General features: G+C 54.5%; 1 protein-coding gene across 12 annotated transcripts in view; it reads right to left on the bottom strand.

The window, feature by feature from the left end:
- Pcnt (pericentrin) overlaps positions 1–14,662 on the bottom strand; it is a 98,113-nt gene that overhangs the window by 16,975 nt on the left and 66,476 nt on the right. For 11 of the 12 annotated variants that reach the window (XM_058577308.1, XM_058577306.1, XM_058577310.1 and 8 more), the window contains 7 exons: positions 14,504–14,656; positions 8,856–9,671; positions 7,893–8,072; positions 5,756–6,457; positions 4,621–4,723; positions 2,231–2,385; positions 205–369 (listed from right to left, as the gene is read on the bottom strand). In XM_058577308.1, the coding sequence (XP_058433291.1) occupies positions 205–369; positions 2,231–2,385; positions 4,621–4,723; positions 5,756–6,457; positions 7,893–8,072; positions 8,856–9,671; positions 14,504–14,656 (2,274 nt within the window). The remainder of the gene's footprint in view (positions 1–204; positions 370–2,230; positions 2,386–4,620; positions 4,724–5,755; positions 6,458–7,892; positions 8,073–8,855; positions 9,672–14,503; positions 14,657–14,662) is intronic. The other variant, XM_058577312.1, reaches the window with a different exon arrangement.

Below are 14,662 nucleotides of genomic sequence, written 5' to 3'. Positions count from 1 at the left end.
GTCCTCAAGGTCCTTTGAAAAACAGATGTGAGATGCAAGTAAAATCGGATCTTTCTCGGGATAGAGTGAGGCTAGTGGCAGAGCACTTGCCCAGCATGCCCAAGGCCCTGGGTTCTATCCCCAGCACACCCCCCCCACCCCCAAAAAAAGAAAAGAAAAAACAGACCCCTGTATTTCTCACTCACTGAGCCAGTGATTCCATACCTTCTCTCCTTTCTCTGGGGCCCCCTCCAGCAGGCCCTGCCCCTCACTCGAGAAGTAATCCAGGGAGGCCCAGGGCGCACCCTTGCTCAGAGTGCTGGGGAGGCCTCGGCTCTCCGATAATGCCAGTATCTGGTGGCTCTCGTCACACACCATCTGCAGCAAAGCCTGCAGGGGAAACACATGAGGAAGGGGAACAGCCACCATCCAGGAGTGCACTGCAGGGCAGGAGGACGCTGCCTGCACAGTGGTGGTGCCCGCTGAGGGAGCACACAGATAGCCACCAGCTGTCCCCACCACGGGCTTCAGACTTCCCTTCCCAGCTACTGGAGGACATCTGCTCCCTCTCTCCTTCCTCCCAGGAACACCATCTTTCCTCCAAGCTGGGGCCCAGCACCTCCCCAGCTCTGAGACACTTTGAGGAAGCTGCTCCAGGGCCCGTGTGCGTAGCCAGGCTGCCACCAGGACCCTCAGCCGGCACAGGGCTCAGTGGAGCATCCGTGGCTTCCCCACACCACTGCGTCTGGGCAAACTACAGGAGTGCCAAGTGGGGAAACGCAACACTAAGACGCTGAGCGGTGAGCGCGACCTGGCCACCCACAGTAGAGCCGGCTGCGATGCTAAGGACACGACCAAGACAGGATGACTGACATGTGCTGGAAACCCACCGTGCTTACGTGAAAGACAACTTTAAAACAACGTTTCTGGACACATGAGGCCTGGGTTTGGTCCCTAGCAGGGAGAAGAAACACACTGTCTCCGATGCTAAGTAGGTGCACACTGAGCCCTGCCCGGAGGAAGGGTGGGCCAGGTGGGTGCCACTGGGAGGCAGAGCCCACCCACCACCTCCATCCACACAGGGCCCAGTGACAGTTTCCCTGGCTACAGACAGCGGGCCCCTTCCTACTTTGTAAGTACGCCATTTCTGGATTTTGTAACAAAGAGAAACATGTTTTAAAAGCACCCCTTGGACAGAAAACTCACAACCCACGGCCCTCTATGTACAGCTTCCCAGCCAGGGAGTGCTGTGTCTCTGCAGCCCTGGGTTTTCTGTGAGAAAACCTTCTCCACATGGACAAGGCCCAGACCCAGGTAGTGGCGCACCAACAGCACCTGGACGCTGGTGGCTCAGCCCAGGGCTCTATCACCACGGCTTCCGGGAGCCAAGCCTCTGCTCTCAGGCCCTGGGGTTCTGTCAAGGAGCAATCTCCAAGTGTGTCCCACCTGCATGTGGCCTGCCACCCTGTCCAGAGGTCCTCACTGGCTTCCCTAAGCCACAGCTCTTCCTGGTGTCGCCTCACCTCAGGCTGCTTATCCGCTGTATTCAAGGGCTGTATTCAAGGGCTCTCTGCGGATCTACCATTGCAAGCCCAGCCTTCCACAGCCTCTCAGGGTAGAGCTACTCTAATAGCAACCACAAGTGACCACCCAAAGGGGCTACCCCCCAGGGAGCACAGGGACTACGGGGGACACACAACGGACACAGGAACCACACACGGAGACCACACAAGGTGGCAGGCATGCTCCCACGATGCACCTTGGCACCAAGGCAGGAGCGTCGCCCCTGGGGCTGCCCCGTGGCCCTCACCTACACATAGCATGGCCCTGGTACTCTACACTCCAGAAGACATCTAAAACAACACAGGGAGACAGTGCACTTGGAGCAATTTAAGAAATCTACAAAAATCACATTTGGGACTTTAAGTTCTGACTCAAATAACCACAGCCCTTGGCCTCACTGCAGCCTCTTGATGGCTCCCTCAAGACTTCCCTGAAGTTTTTGCTTTTTTTTGTTAATTACTAAACTTAAGTATGAAGAATTTTCATTAACAACCTAATTTACTCCTTAAAATTTGGGAATTATACCTGAATTCCACCAGAGATCCGCCTCCAAAACCAAACCAAACACACACTATCATTTCCGCCCAATCAGCCACAAATGATGATAAATAAATGCAGGAAGAGGACTCTCCCTGTCTCTTAGGACTAACACACATGCACTTGACCCCCACGAAGTGCTGGTCCCTACCTTCATGTGCAGAGGGTGGACCTCCTTCTCCTGCATCACTCCGGGTGGTTGTTGTGACCCTCTGGAGACGAGAGCAGGAGTCGCAGAACCAGCAGTGGGGACCTCGGGTCTTCCCAATTCTGGGCTCAGCATCATTCCAAAGCCCAGGCTGCCACCTACGGCACCACATGGTGAGACCAGGCCACAGAGCCCACCTCCAGCTGCAGCACAGCTCCATGAGTGGAGGAGAGCTGAGGAGCACCAGGCAAGGCAGTAGAAACCTCACCAGGTCAGGGAAGGCCACCCTGCATGCCCATGCCAACGTCCACGCCTGGAGGAGAGCCTTGGGGACACCGCGCTCCTAAGCATATAGGGCATGCAGCCCTCACTTAGCTGACAACCTCCCCAAGCCAGCACGCTAGCGGCTGCACACATGAGCCTGTGCTCTACGGGCTCAAGGAAGGGAGCCAGAGTGGCAGGGAACAGACGGTGTCGGCCCTGAGGCGAGCGGGCAGCAGCTGGGCAGGCAGCAGCCATGTGGTCCAGAAAAGGCACGCATGCCTGATGAGAGTGCCCAAACATAGCTGAGACAGGGCACCGGTCCTCTGACAGGAGGGGGCTTGGAACCTTCCCAGGTGTGCAGCCCCATCTGATCCTCAGGCCCCCGGCAGGCAGGGCAGTGAGGGGGTGGCACCTTCAGAGCACCCAGTTCCAGACCCCAGCAGAAAGTGAGACGTCCAGAGACAAGGCCTCACTGGAGGATGGGCCAGTCCAGGTCCTCAGACCCAGAAGAGAGCATGCTGGGAAGAAACTGGATGTGCAGCCAACAGAAGGCAACGCAGGAAAAGCAGCTACCATCTCCAGGGAAGCAAGACGAGGCCTGCTGCTACAAGGCCAAGACACAAGGGTACAGGACGGAGCACCCAGACCAGCCTCTCAGGAATCCAAAGTGGGAGAACAGAGACACACTAGCACCAAGGTTAAGAAGCTCCACAAAAATGTGGAGACGAGGACAAGGAGAAAAACTAAATTAAAGAGATCAGAAAATCAGAGCAGGGGGTCTAATGCTTCATTAGCAAAAACTACAGAAAGAAGAGAGAAGGCCACAGGATAAATGATTAGAAGGAATAAGAGGGAGCTCTTGAGGCTAGCAGCTGCATGCCGCCCCAACTAGGCAGCCCTGTAGGTCCCTGGTGTCACTGAGGGTGTGTGGAGCTGCAGGACAGGGTGGGTAGCATTCCAAGTCCAAGCACACATGACTCCCAACCCAGGAGTCTGTACCAAGGCAAACTCCAATGAGACAGAGACAGGGACAGGGAGTCTCCGGAAGCCTCCCAGCACACGCTCCAGAGCTCTGGGAAGCCGCTTCATTCCAGCACAACACCATTAAGGAAGGAAGGGGCTGCCCAGGAATTAGAGGTGCTGGGGGGCTCAGGGGACACACGGCTCAGGCACGTGGGTGGCCCAGCAGCGGGTGTGCAGCAGAACAGGAATAGAGGAAATGTATGCTAGGGACACTCTGCAGGGACACAGGCACAGGCACTCACAGAGCTGGGCAAGACAGCACCACTGCTATGAATGTCATGTGAAGTGGCAAAGGTGACTAGAAACAAGCAAACGTTTGTTCCCAGAGTAGAATGTCGAGCGTCCCCAGAGAACAGGGACCCAAAGTCAGGGCAGACAGGACAGCAACAGCAAAAAGGTACTTCATTAGCATTCAGCAAGTGCTAAATCCCCAATGAACTATATTTCACCATGATCTCATTCTCAAAAACCAATGGAAGAGGCAATGATGAATCAAAAAACAAAAAAACAAAACCTTGATTGCTAACTTGAAGAGAGACACCCTTACAGGAGAAACCGTCAAGTCAGATGAAGACGTTTGGCAGCCACAGTGGTGAGGCCAGTGTGCGAGGGCCCAAGCTGGGGATTGAAGTCTGCAGCCCTCCCTCAGGACCCCGCCCTGGGAAGCACAAGGAAAACCTGGAGACTGCCCCACAGCCAAGGTTCCTGCGGTGAAGACCCAGGAGGACACAGCAGCCCAGACACCCTGGGAACACCCAGACACAGGTGTGCCAAGGAGCAGCTCGGAGCAGCTCAGAGCAGCACCACTGCCCTTCCCCAACTTCAGGAGGCAGAGCCAGTGGTGCTGGCTGCTCTGCCCTAGCTGACCTCCCCATGTCTGCCCACCTGCGGGGGCTGCCACGAGGACATCAGCAAGGCCAAGGGGCCAGCTCTAATGCTGAGTGAGGCGTGGGGCTATCTAGGAAACGCACGGCCGGTGCGGAGTGCAGTGCAGCCAGCAGCAGGTGTGCAGCTCGCCAGTGGCCAGGGGTGTGAGGATGGGCATCCTGGGGTAGGCCTGAGCCCTACTCCCCCTAAGAGGGAGAGCAAAGCAAGCCAAGACTCACTGTGTTCACTTCCATCACAGTCCCCTGCCAACCCCAGAGGAGACGATCTTCGTGTGTCTTGAGAATTAGAAGCAGTTGCGATAAAGTCCTCGACGTCCTTCTCCTGCAGACAGACAGACAGACAGACTCTGAGAAGCTACAGAGCAGCAGCTGCACGGCTCCACTCACCAGCCGACCTCCTCTGGGCCTCTAATCCCCTCGCACCCACCGAGGCCAGTGCCTCCTCTGAGCTGCATCCCCAGCCCTGGTGAAGTTCTGTTGAGAGGCAGGGTCTCGCTAAGTCGCCCAGGCTGGCACCATCCTCCTGTCAGCCTCCCAAGCAGCAGGAATCACAGGTGTGGGCCCCACGCCTGGCTTGGATGGAAGCTTCTAGGGCCAGAATTGCCATGTTCCCACTCGAACAGCACGTGCCAGCATTCAGAATCTGAGCCCTCTGGGCCCCAGGCTCCACTATTGACTCAAATGTGCCTACGGCACTTCAGTGGTCTCTACAAATATGTCAAGTAGTCACTAGCAAATACTTCAGATTTTTAATTTTTTGTGTGAAATGATAGTATATGGATACTTCAGAAAACACACATCCCCCAAATTATTTTTATTTTAACTTAAGATACAAAATCCCAAAGTTGCTGTCAGGAAAAACATCATCTGATTAAAAAATGATACATTGTTCTTAAAATTAACTTGCACAGGGCTGCGGTTGTGGTTCAGTGATAGAGCGCTTGCTTAGCATGTGTGAGGCCCTGGGTTCGATCCCCAGCACCACATAAAAAGTATTAAATAAAGGTACTGTGTCTATCTACCACTAGAAAAAAAATGTTTAAAAAAATGAACTAGCACATGTACAACCTGTGAGACGTGAAATGTTACTGAAAATAAATCTAAAACCATTCTGGACAAGAATCCTCATGTCAACCAGGCCAGCAGATGGGTTTGTGACTCTGGTGCAGGGCGCTGGCATCAGCTGACACACCAGGCGGGTTGCTGAGGCAGCTCTTGTTGGAAAGGCCTGAGTGACCTAGGCGTCCTGCCACCACAGCCGCAAGGCCCCTGCACAGGCAGGTGAGCCAACAATGGCGCTTCTGTGATCCGTCCCCATGGGAACCCTGAGTGGGGCAGAGCAGGGAGCACCTACCGCAGCGGTGCTCTCCATGTGGTGGTGGTGCTGCTCAGCTGGAAGGGCTCCTGCCCACTGCAGGGCTGGTCCTGCTGCTGACCCGCCCGGGTAACAATGCAGCTCCGACATGTCGGCCTGCAGCAGCGAGTCTGCCCCGGGCTGGGGGGAGGCCATGACACTGGGCAGGCTCAGAGCGCCTGAGCAGGGTGTCAGGGGGAAGCTGGGCTGGGGGTCCAGGGTCGCATCCTTCCGGAGGACCTCAGGAGAGCTCCAGGAGGACAGGTCCAGCACCCTGAGTGGGTCCTTCTCAGGCTCAGCCTCCTTGGCATGGCAGGACTCGCTGGGATCACTGGTCTGTGAGGAAAGGGGCTCGTCCTGTGCCTCTGATGGTTCTCGAGTGGGAAAACATGGCATTTCCATCCTGACCAAGGAATGCCGACCTTTAGTACTGCCAATTAGACCCCACGGGGTCGTGGGGAGAGCAAATGCAGCGACAGGAGGCGAGGCGTCTGCCGCTTCTCCATCGCAGGAACTCTCACTGGAGCTGTTTTCTGACGGGCTGGCCGCTGCCGAGGGCTGCTGGGGCTCAGAGCCCCCCACGTCCATGTCCTGGAAGGCCATGGAGTGTACTAGCCGGTTTAGTTTTTTCTGAAGTTGTTTCACCTGAGCTATGAGGTCGAATTTCTGCAGCTGACAATCTTCCAGTCGCTTGTTCTTACCCTGCAGGTAAGACGAATATGCACACAGTAAACTCAGGGCGCCTCACAGCACCATCTGGTGCCTGCAGCCCATTCAGGGACTTCCTGGCACGTGCACAGGGAGAACCCAAGAAAGCCCTCTGCCTGCCAGTCGCTTAAGATTTCAAGCTTGACTTAGTGAAAAGAAAAAAAAAAAAAAAAAAGAATCGAGGCTTCAAGGTCTTGGGCCTGGAGAACAACTGCCACAACCATCTCCATGGTCACTGGCTGGCACAGCCTCTGCATATGTGAACAGAAAGAGCCGGAGACCCAGGTAGCAGCCCTGCGAGCAGCAGCTGTCTGCAGGTGGTCTCCTGGTCAACACACACCTTCTAAGGACAAGCAAACACACAGGCTGCAGGGCCGACTGCTCTGAAAACCTGCAGGTGTCCCTCCTGAGGGCTATGACAGGCTCACTCGTCCTCTCTGAGGCACAGCCCAGGCCCACTGTGGAATCAGTGAGCATGGTGCATGTGGCCCAGGCAGGAGGGGCCAGGTCGGCTGCACCACCATTCACATAAGCTAGGGCAAGGGGACTTTGGTACCCACGCACACCAGCCCATCTGGGAAGACCCGAGCAGAACCGCCCCTGAGGCAAGTGGGGCTGAGTAGTCAGGTGACCGGCAGTGAGGACGAGATGGGGACTGGCTGGCCCAGCAGGGTCACAGGGCACATCCCCCCAGGAGGAAGGCACTGACAGACACCATGAAAAAAGTGTGGAGCCTATGTGGCTGAGGAGCATGGCTATGTGCCTCCTCGCTCAGTCAGAGCCCTGCCGTGGCCTAAGGCTGCTGAGGAACAAACTCCCAGGGAAAATGTAAGCCAACTCTCCTGGAAGGAAAAACAGCAGTCAAGACCTAAACCCTAAAGCATTTCAATGTCGGACCGACACTTGGGGCACAACGGTCTGCAGCAGGGTGAAGCCCGGGCAACGTGGTCCTCACAAAACCCCTAGCTGCTCAGACCAGGGCAAACATGTCCAAAGCCGGTCTTCAATGCAGCTGGCGGAGATCTCACGATGGACAAGGCACACCGTCACGGCTGGGCAGATGCATCCAGAACCTGCTGCTGTATGTGGCCACGAGCCTTCATTACCATGAGCTCCACACACTGTGCCCAGCCTCCCAGGATGCACAGCTGTGCACCTGCAGTCCCCAAGCCCACATACCCATGTCCCAATCCATAATATGCTTTCGCACACCTTTGTCCTTTCTGAAATGGATGTGTGCCCCGTGTGCATCCCTCCCTGACCCCAGACACACCACATACCTATTACCCCACCATGGTTGAGCCTCTCCATCTCCTTCCCTCCCTGGAGAAACAGGCCATGCACCATGTGACACGCACACACCTTCACATCTCACACGGGTTGCCCAGGCACCTGCACCCCAGCCCCACCCTCACGGCCACCTGCATACCTGCATCCCTGCTGGCACCCTGCCAACATCCTCCGGGCTCAAGCACAGGCCCTCTGTCACCAAGAGTAGCTCCGCCTCCAGCTGTCTCTGGCAGACTGTGAGCACCGACATTGCACTTTCCGGTTTGTGGAAACCAGTGTCCTTCAGCGTCACCAAGACTTTGGCAGGCTGCAGATCGTCCTTGACAGGAAATAGCAGGAGGCACATGCAGTCAGAGCTGAGTGAAGCAGAAGTCTGGATACTGTAAGCTGTGCTGAAGACTGCCCAGGCTGGAGCCTTGTTAGGCAGAAGGGACCTCATGAGGAATGCACCTTGCCTCTGCTCCATGCCCACAAGGTCAGAGTGCCAGGTTGAGGACCCAAGGCAGGGGGCATCCCTCCCATCAAGGCGGCTCACAGCACAGGGTGGCTGGAGGCATCTGGATCAGAAACTGCTCTGCCCGGGCATGTGAGGGGCAGTGTGCAGCTAAACCCTGATGTCCTCTACTCAAAAGCAAACAGGAATATTTTAAGAAGAAAAAGTCACATAGGGCTTTGTGTTCCAAAATGAAATGAGCTTAAAACATTGTATGCAGGAAATGCTTGTATAGCCATTTGATTAGATGAGAGGGAATCAATGCCAGTGATCCCCACATGTGACCCCTGGAGCACTTCAGGGGTTCCAATAATAACAAGTCTGACACTGTACCAAAGAGTGAGGCCCAGCCTGACTCCTGTGTAGGTCCCACATGGGCCCAGCCAAGCCAGTGCTCCACGCTCCCTCCTCTACCCTGCCAGGAGCCACCAACGGCAAATGTAGCCCCACTGTCCAGCACAAGAGAAGTCATCCAAGTTGCGAGATGGAAAGTAGAAGAATAAACTCAATCCAACGCTCCAGCCCAGCCCAGCTGCCCCTGCCGCATGCGACCCCAGCTCCTCAGGTGCAGAAGCTGGGCATCCGTGGCCAGCAGGGATCAAGGCCTACCTGTGGGCCTTGGCCGTGGGGGCCTCCGCTCCCCTGCTCCAGCCAGTCATCACACACAGCCTGTGCGTCCACACAGGCCTGCTGCTGGCCCAGCTCCGCCTGGCACCTCAGAAACCGGTGGCTCAGCGCCTGCAGCTGGCGGCTGAGGCGGACACACTGCACTCGTAACCGCTGGAGCTCAGGAGGCTCCTCCGGGGCAGCCCGAGGCTGCTGTTCAAGGGCGCAGCGGAAGCGGGCCAAGGCCAGCAGGACGGCCTCCAGCTCCGCGGAGTGTGCTGCTCTGCTCCTGTTCAGAGCACCGATTTCTGAATCTCTCTGCACAAGTGTTGCTTCCCTTGCCTTCAGGAGGGCCTCGAGCTCCTGGATCCGGGAAGCCATGCCCTGGACCTCAGCCTCCCTCAGGGCTACACTGTGTCCTAGTTCAGCCAGTTGCCGGGCAGCAGCCTCCTCTGCTGCTTGCAGGCGCTGCTGTAGGGCCTCCAGGGCCTCGCTGTGTCCACGTGCCTGGTCGGCCAACAGCTGGCCCAGGGCCTCCTTGGCAGCACGTGCGGCCTCGAGCTCAGCCTGCAGCACCTGCCCTCCAGGGCCTTGGGCCTGGGAACAGAGAAGCTCATTGCGCAGGCTGCCCACCTGACTGTCACTGAGCTCATGGACCACGGGCCCCATAAGGGACAGCTCACTCTGCAGCTTCTCAATGACCTCATGCAGCTGTTCAATTTCTTCTGCTTTATCCTTTTGTAACCGTTCCTGGTTCTCTTGCAAATTTTCAATAATGGCTTTCAGCTCTTCAACCTCAGAACTTCTGCTGTACTCAACCTGAAGAGAAAGCACGTTTCAGAGGCCATTACCAAAGGAACCGCCCTGGACCTCCTCTTTCAACACACACATCAGCCTGAACCCACTCAGCAGGTAAGAGAGGTCAGACAACTCAAGGCATGGCACAGTGACAGGAGCAAAGCCACAGGCGGAGGGTGTACAGCTTCCCCACCTTCTGACTCCGGGGCTCTGCCTGGCCTAGCCCCTTTCCAAGACACTATAAAACAACGCTTTTGCCACCTTTAAGTGCTAACATTTAGATACTTTGTTTCATTTTCCTGAAAGGGCCTTTAGGTTCTAGGTGTTACCCCAGCAATAGAGTAAGAGTGAAGAAAACTGGCCAGAGGGTCTGCCATCACCCAAGGGCTGGAAGCCACACAGCCCTGCCACCCAGAGGGTAAGCACGCTGGAAGAGTCCAGGGCTGCTGTCCTCATGACACGGCGCAGGGTAAGGGCCCACGCTCCAGCTGCTGCCAGTGCTGGCTTGGCCAAGTGCTGGAAGAGCTTTCTAACCTATCTCAACAGTTCTATGGTACAGAATATCATAACTGTGATAAAGGTGATATGGCGATAAAGGTGGGAACATTGCAACTTGGACCTTATTTTCTCTCCAAACTTATAAAAACAGTGACTGGAAAATCAGGATTAAAATCTATGTCAATATGGCTCCAAATTCCATTTTCTTAAATCAATGGTAGTGACTGAAACAGAAAGCTTCTACCCAATTAGTGTTCTATAACAATTTTCAAACAATTTGTCATGGTCTGTCTGATGTACTGCTTTCCAAAACAGCTGAGGGCTCACAGCTTTGCTCAGCTTCACTGGAGCTCCCTCCCAGTGGCTTCAACCAAAACACAAACGCAGCCCCCACACAGAAATAAGACCCCAGTGCTCTTCTGGTCCCATTCAGGATGCTCTTAGCTGTTCCTGGCACTCACTCACCAGATACAAAAGCAACGCTGCATGCTTAGCAAAACACACTTAAATAATGGCCACGCCTCCTGCCCCTTAGCTGCTTTGCACACCATTCACCATCTGTTGCACAGACGGGGGTCTTGAGGACAGTTTTGACTGTGCAATCTCACCAATTGCTCCAACTACACTGGGGTACAGTGGCGTGCAACACGGGACTCGTAAGCCCAACACAGATACCACACTCAGGTGATTCTGAAGTGAAGCACCAAAGTCTGCCCTTGGTCCCCCAGACGCAAGGCAAGACGTGGGGAAAGGCTACGGTGCAAGACGTGGGGAAAGGCTACGGTGCCAAAAGACAGCCAAAGACAGCTTCAGGCTGAGCTGAAGGTGGACGCCACTGCAAGAACACATGTTGGACAGCCCTGTGCATGCTGTGGCTACTCCCTGGGGGTCCTCGGGAGAGTTGGCACTGGTAGGGGTCACCAAGGGCCAGGGAGGGCTGGAACATGGATTGGGAGGGCAGAGTGGGGAAAGGTGCTGCTAAGATCCATCTCGTGAGACCTGACAGGAGATTGGGGCGGGGGGCGGGGGGCGGTGTAGGGGGCTCAGCGATGGCAGAGGCCACTGGATGGCAGGTTTTTGGCTCTGAGACTTTGCCCTCAAGTGACATAGGCAGACCAGGCCCAGGAGGAGGACACAAGGCAGTCAGGCTACAGAGGGAGGAGCATCCCCAGGAGACAGAGAAGCAGGGAGTGAGACCCCCAAGTTCCACGTCAGTTCCATATGACAAGCCAATGCCATCACTGGGGCAAGGGTGGTCACTGTCCCTATAAATAAGAGAGCGCAGCTCAGAGGCTAGCCAAGCCTCAACACTCCAGAAGCCAGAGTCCCCATCACCTGCACAATGTCAAGGATGTCAATCCAAATCACTTAAGATACCCAGCGGTGAACCAGGAACATGTGGCCAAATCTGAAGAGCAGAAAAGAAGTGGCCACCCCACAGCTGCAATGGCCACCAGTGGAGGGCATCTCCGCTGAAAACTCACGTGGAAAGACAGGAACCAGCACAGAAAACTGAACACACTGGAGAATGAGCACTGTTGACTCCAGACGTCACGCGTCACCTCCCATCACTGTCATGACACCTGCACCACCCAGAGTATAGAGTGCTTCTGGCTGGTGGCTCACAGGCCTCCATCCATGGTTGTGAGGCCCCATGACAGTACAGTTCGTCGTGGTGGGAGCCAATGGAGGAGGAGGCCTGTTCCCCTTGACCAGAAAGCCAGAGCAAGCAGGTCGGTCCCAACATGCCCTCAGGGGCACAACCCAGGGACCTCACTTCCTCCCACGAGGACCCACCTCCAGGGGCTCCACCACCTCCCAACACCACCATCCAGGGTGGGGGGAGTTCCAGATCCAAACAGCAGCACTGGCCGTAAAACTCCCGCCACAGGCACAGTGGCATCGTCAATGAGAAAGAGCTCAGAAGTAGGCTCAAGCAAGCACCGGCAGCTGGGGTTTGAGCAGGGGCGAGAACAGCTCCGCGAGCAGACTCTCAGCACACAGCAGCACAATGAGGCAGACGTTGCCCAAAAGTAAAGAAGCATATCAAAACCTGGACACAAAGAAACACTGCGGAACTCCCAAAAGAAAACAGAACACTTCATGCCCCGGGGTTAGGCAAAAACCCTCAGATACAACTCCAAAAGCATGAAATATTCAATACAGTGGGCTTCATCAGAACCAAGTTTTGCTTATGAAGTACATGTTAAGAGAAGGAAGATACAAGAATGGAAAAAATATTGGCAAAGAACGTATCAAAAAAAATTGTGCTCAGAATTCCCAAAGCCCAACAGGAATAAACTTTTAAAAACTTAACCAAAAATTAGAACAAATAATTCCCCGTGATATGAGTGGCAAATATACCCATAAAAAGATACTCAGGACCAACTCCTTACGGGAATTCCAATTAAACAAGGATACAACTGTCACATTTCTTAGGATGGACAAGACTGACCACCATGAGCAAAAGAGGACACGGCAGTTGGGAGGACAGCTATGGGAGGGAGGAAGCAGCTCCCAAGTTCTCTTCAGGTAAAACATTTTCCTAACAGATGGATTGGCTACAAAACTATAGACGTTTAACCAAAAGAAATAAAAACTTATTTTCTCATAAAAACCTCCATATGAATCTTCACAGCAGCTTGATCGTGTTTGATAAAACCAAAAAACAATCCAAGTTGAAAAACAAAAAACAACCCAACAAGAGCAAGTGAAAACCATGGCAGTACATCCCCAGAGCGCTGCTCAGCAGCAGGGGCTCCCTGATCCCCAGGGCGGGGCGGGGCTCAGCAGCAGGGGAATCCCGGTTCCCCAGGACACTCGGGAGGTTCCAATGGTGCATAGAGCAACAGGCTTAAGACTCAAACATATCATGCCAAGGGAGCAGACTCCAAATTTTGGAAAAATCAAAACTGCAGTATAAGAGGCTGGGTATATGGCTCAGTTGGCAGAGTGCTGGCCTTGCATGCACAAGGCCCTGGGTTCGATCCCCAGCACCACAAAAAAAACAAAACAAAACAACAACAACAAAAAAAAAAAAAAAAACTGCAGCCACATCTTGGATCAAGGACAAGTAAGTGGTGGCAACATTGTCAAGGGCTGGGAACAGTGTGTGGTGACCACAAAGGGTTATCATAGGGGAAATATTTGAAGTGACAGTGGTCACTTGTGGTCACTGCAGGGGGATCACGAGTTTGGGGTGAGCCCTAGCAATTCAACAAAACTCTTTCTTAAAATAAAAAATTGAAAGGGCTGGGGAGGTAACTCGGTGGTAGTGTGCCCCTGGGTGCAATCCCCAATACAAAAAAGAATTAATTAATTAATTAATGCTTTAAAGACATTCCTCAAGGTAATGCAAGAGGATATTTTTAAATTCTGCCAACAAATACAGTTTTAATGAAAAACTGCCCACAAAACTCTTTACCTTAATGCCCTAGCCATCATTATACCATTCTCCAAAGTTAGCAAAACAAAGTATCACAAATGCAGGAGCCAGGGCTGCAAGCCCAGCACAGGAACCGCCTTGCTGGGCGCATCACCTCCGTAACAAAGCCCACAGAGAGACCTGCTCGTGAACCCTGACCTCACAGGCACCACAGACCCTCCTAACCAAGCAGGCCGCTAGTCTAAACTTGACAGTCGGAAACCCCACTAGAAACTGTTCTGTCTGTTGAAATGGCGGGTGTTTGGCTTTCCGGATTCCATCCCTGCGCTTCCCAGGCCACACACTTCAAAGGGTCTCAAAGAACAGGGGAGGCCTTTTCCCTGCTCTGCCAGGGGAGAGGCTCCCTGGGAGGACGGCTCAGCAAACACCTTCAACTCGCAGGCAGCGACTGAGAGGGCCAGGCAGGCCCGCATTTCTCCCACACTAGCAGCTCGTGGTGAAACAGTGCTGCTGGTACCACGGGACAACCCCAAACAAGATACGTCAAAGTCACCCCTGAGATTGCTAAAGGTTCCCTCCCACACCAATCCCATTATGGAGGCTGCGTCCCTCTCCACTGGGCCAATGCACAAACAAGCTCTTCCCATGAAGAAGTGGGAAGGGTCTGTGCTAAGGCCTGAGGGTGGGTTTCCTCCCCAGCCACCACAGGGACGAAGCTCTGCTGCAACTCTACCCCAACAAGACCCTCTGGAGGCCTGACTGCCAGTGCCAGAAACAGGACACAGGGCTGGAGGGCTGCTGGCCCTCTGCTCTGGCTCAGAGACAGCTGTGGCCACGCGTGCCGGGCCACGTGGAGCCAGAGCGGTCTGCCCGCTCAGGCGCCCGTCTCTGTTGGAGGGAAGGCTGGAGTGGGGCGGTGTCATGCTCGGGCAGCACCAGCTTAGGCCTCCAGCAGGTCCCTGTGGCCTACCTTTATACCGGCACTCTCCTCGTCAAGCCCCTGGGTGCTGGTGGCCGCAGGGTCGCTTTGCACATCTAGTTTTAACTTCAGATGTAGTATTTCTTCATTTTTACTTACTAGGTCATCTTTCATCTTTTCTAGTTGTTCTTTTAAGTCCAAAACCTTGCA

Source organism: Marmota monax, unplaced genomic scaffold (genome assembly GCF_021218885.2).
Source record: "Marmota monax isolate L192 unplaced genomic scaffold, Marmota_monax_Labrador192_F-V1.1 WCK01_AAM20220418_F8-fsc00125, whole genome shotgun sequence".
Classification (NCBI taxonomy): Eukaryota; Metazoa; Chordata; class Mammalia; order Rodentia; family Sciuridae; genus Marmota; species Marmota monax.
Note: the sequence above shows the minus strand (reverse complement) of the source record. Positions and strands in the feature narration are given on the sequence as shown.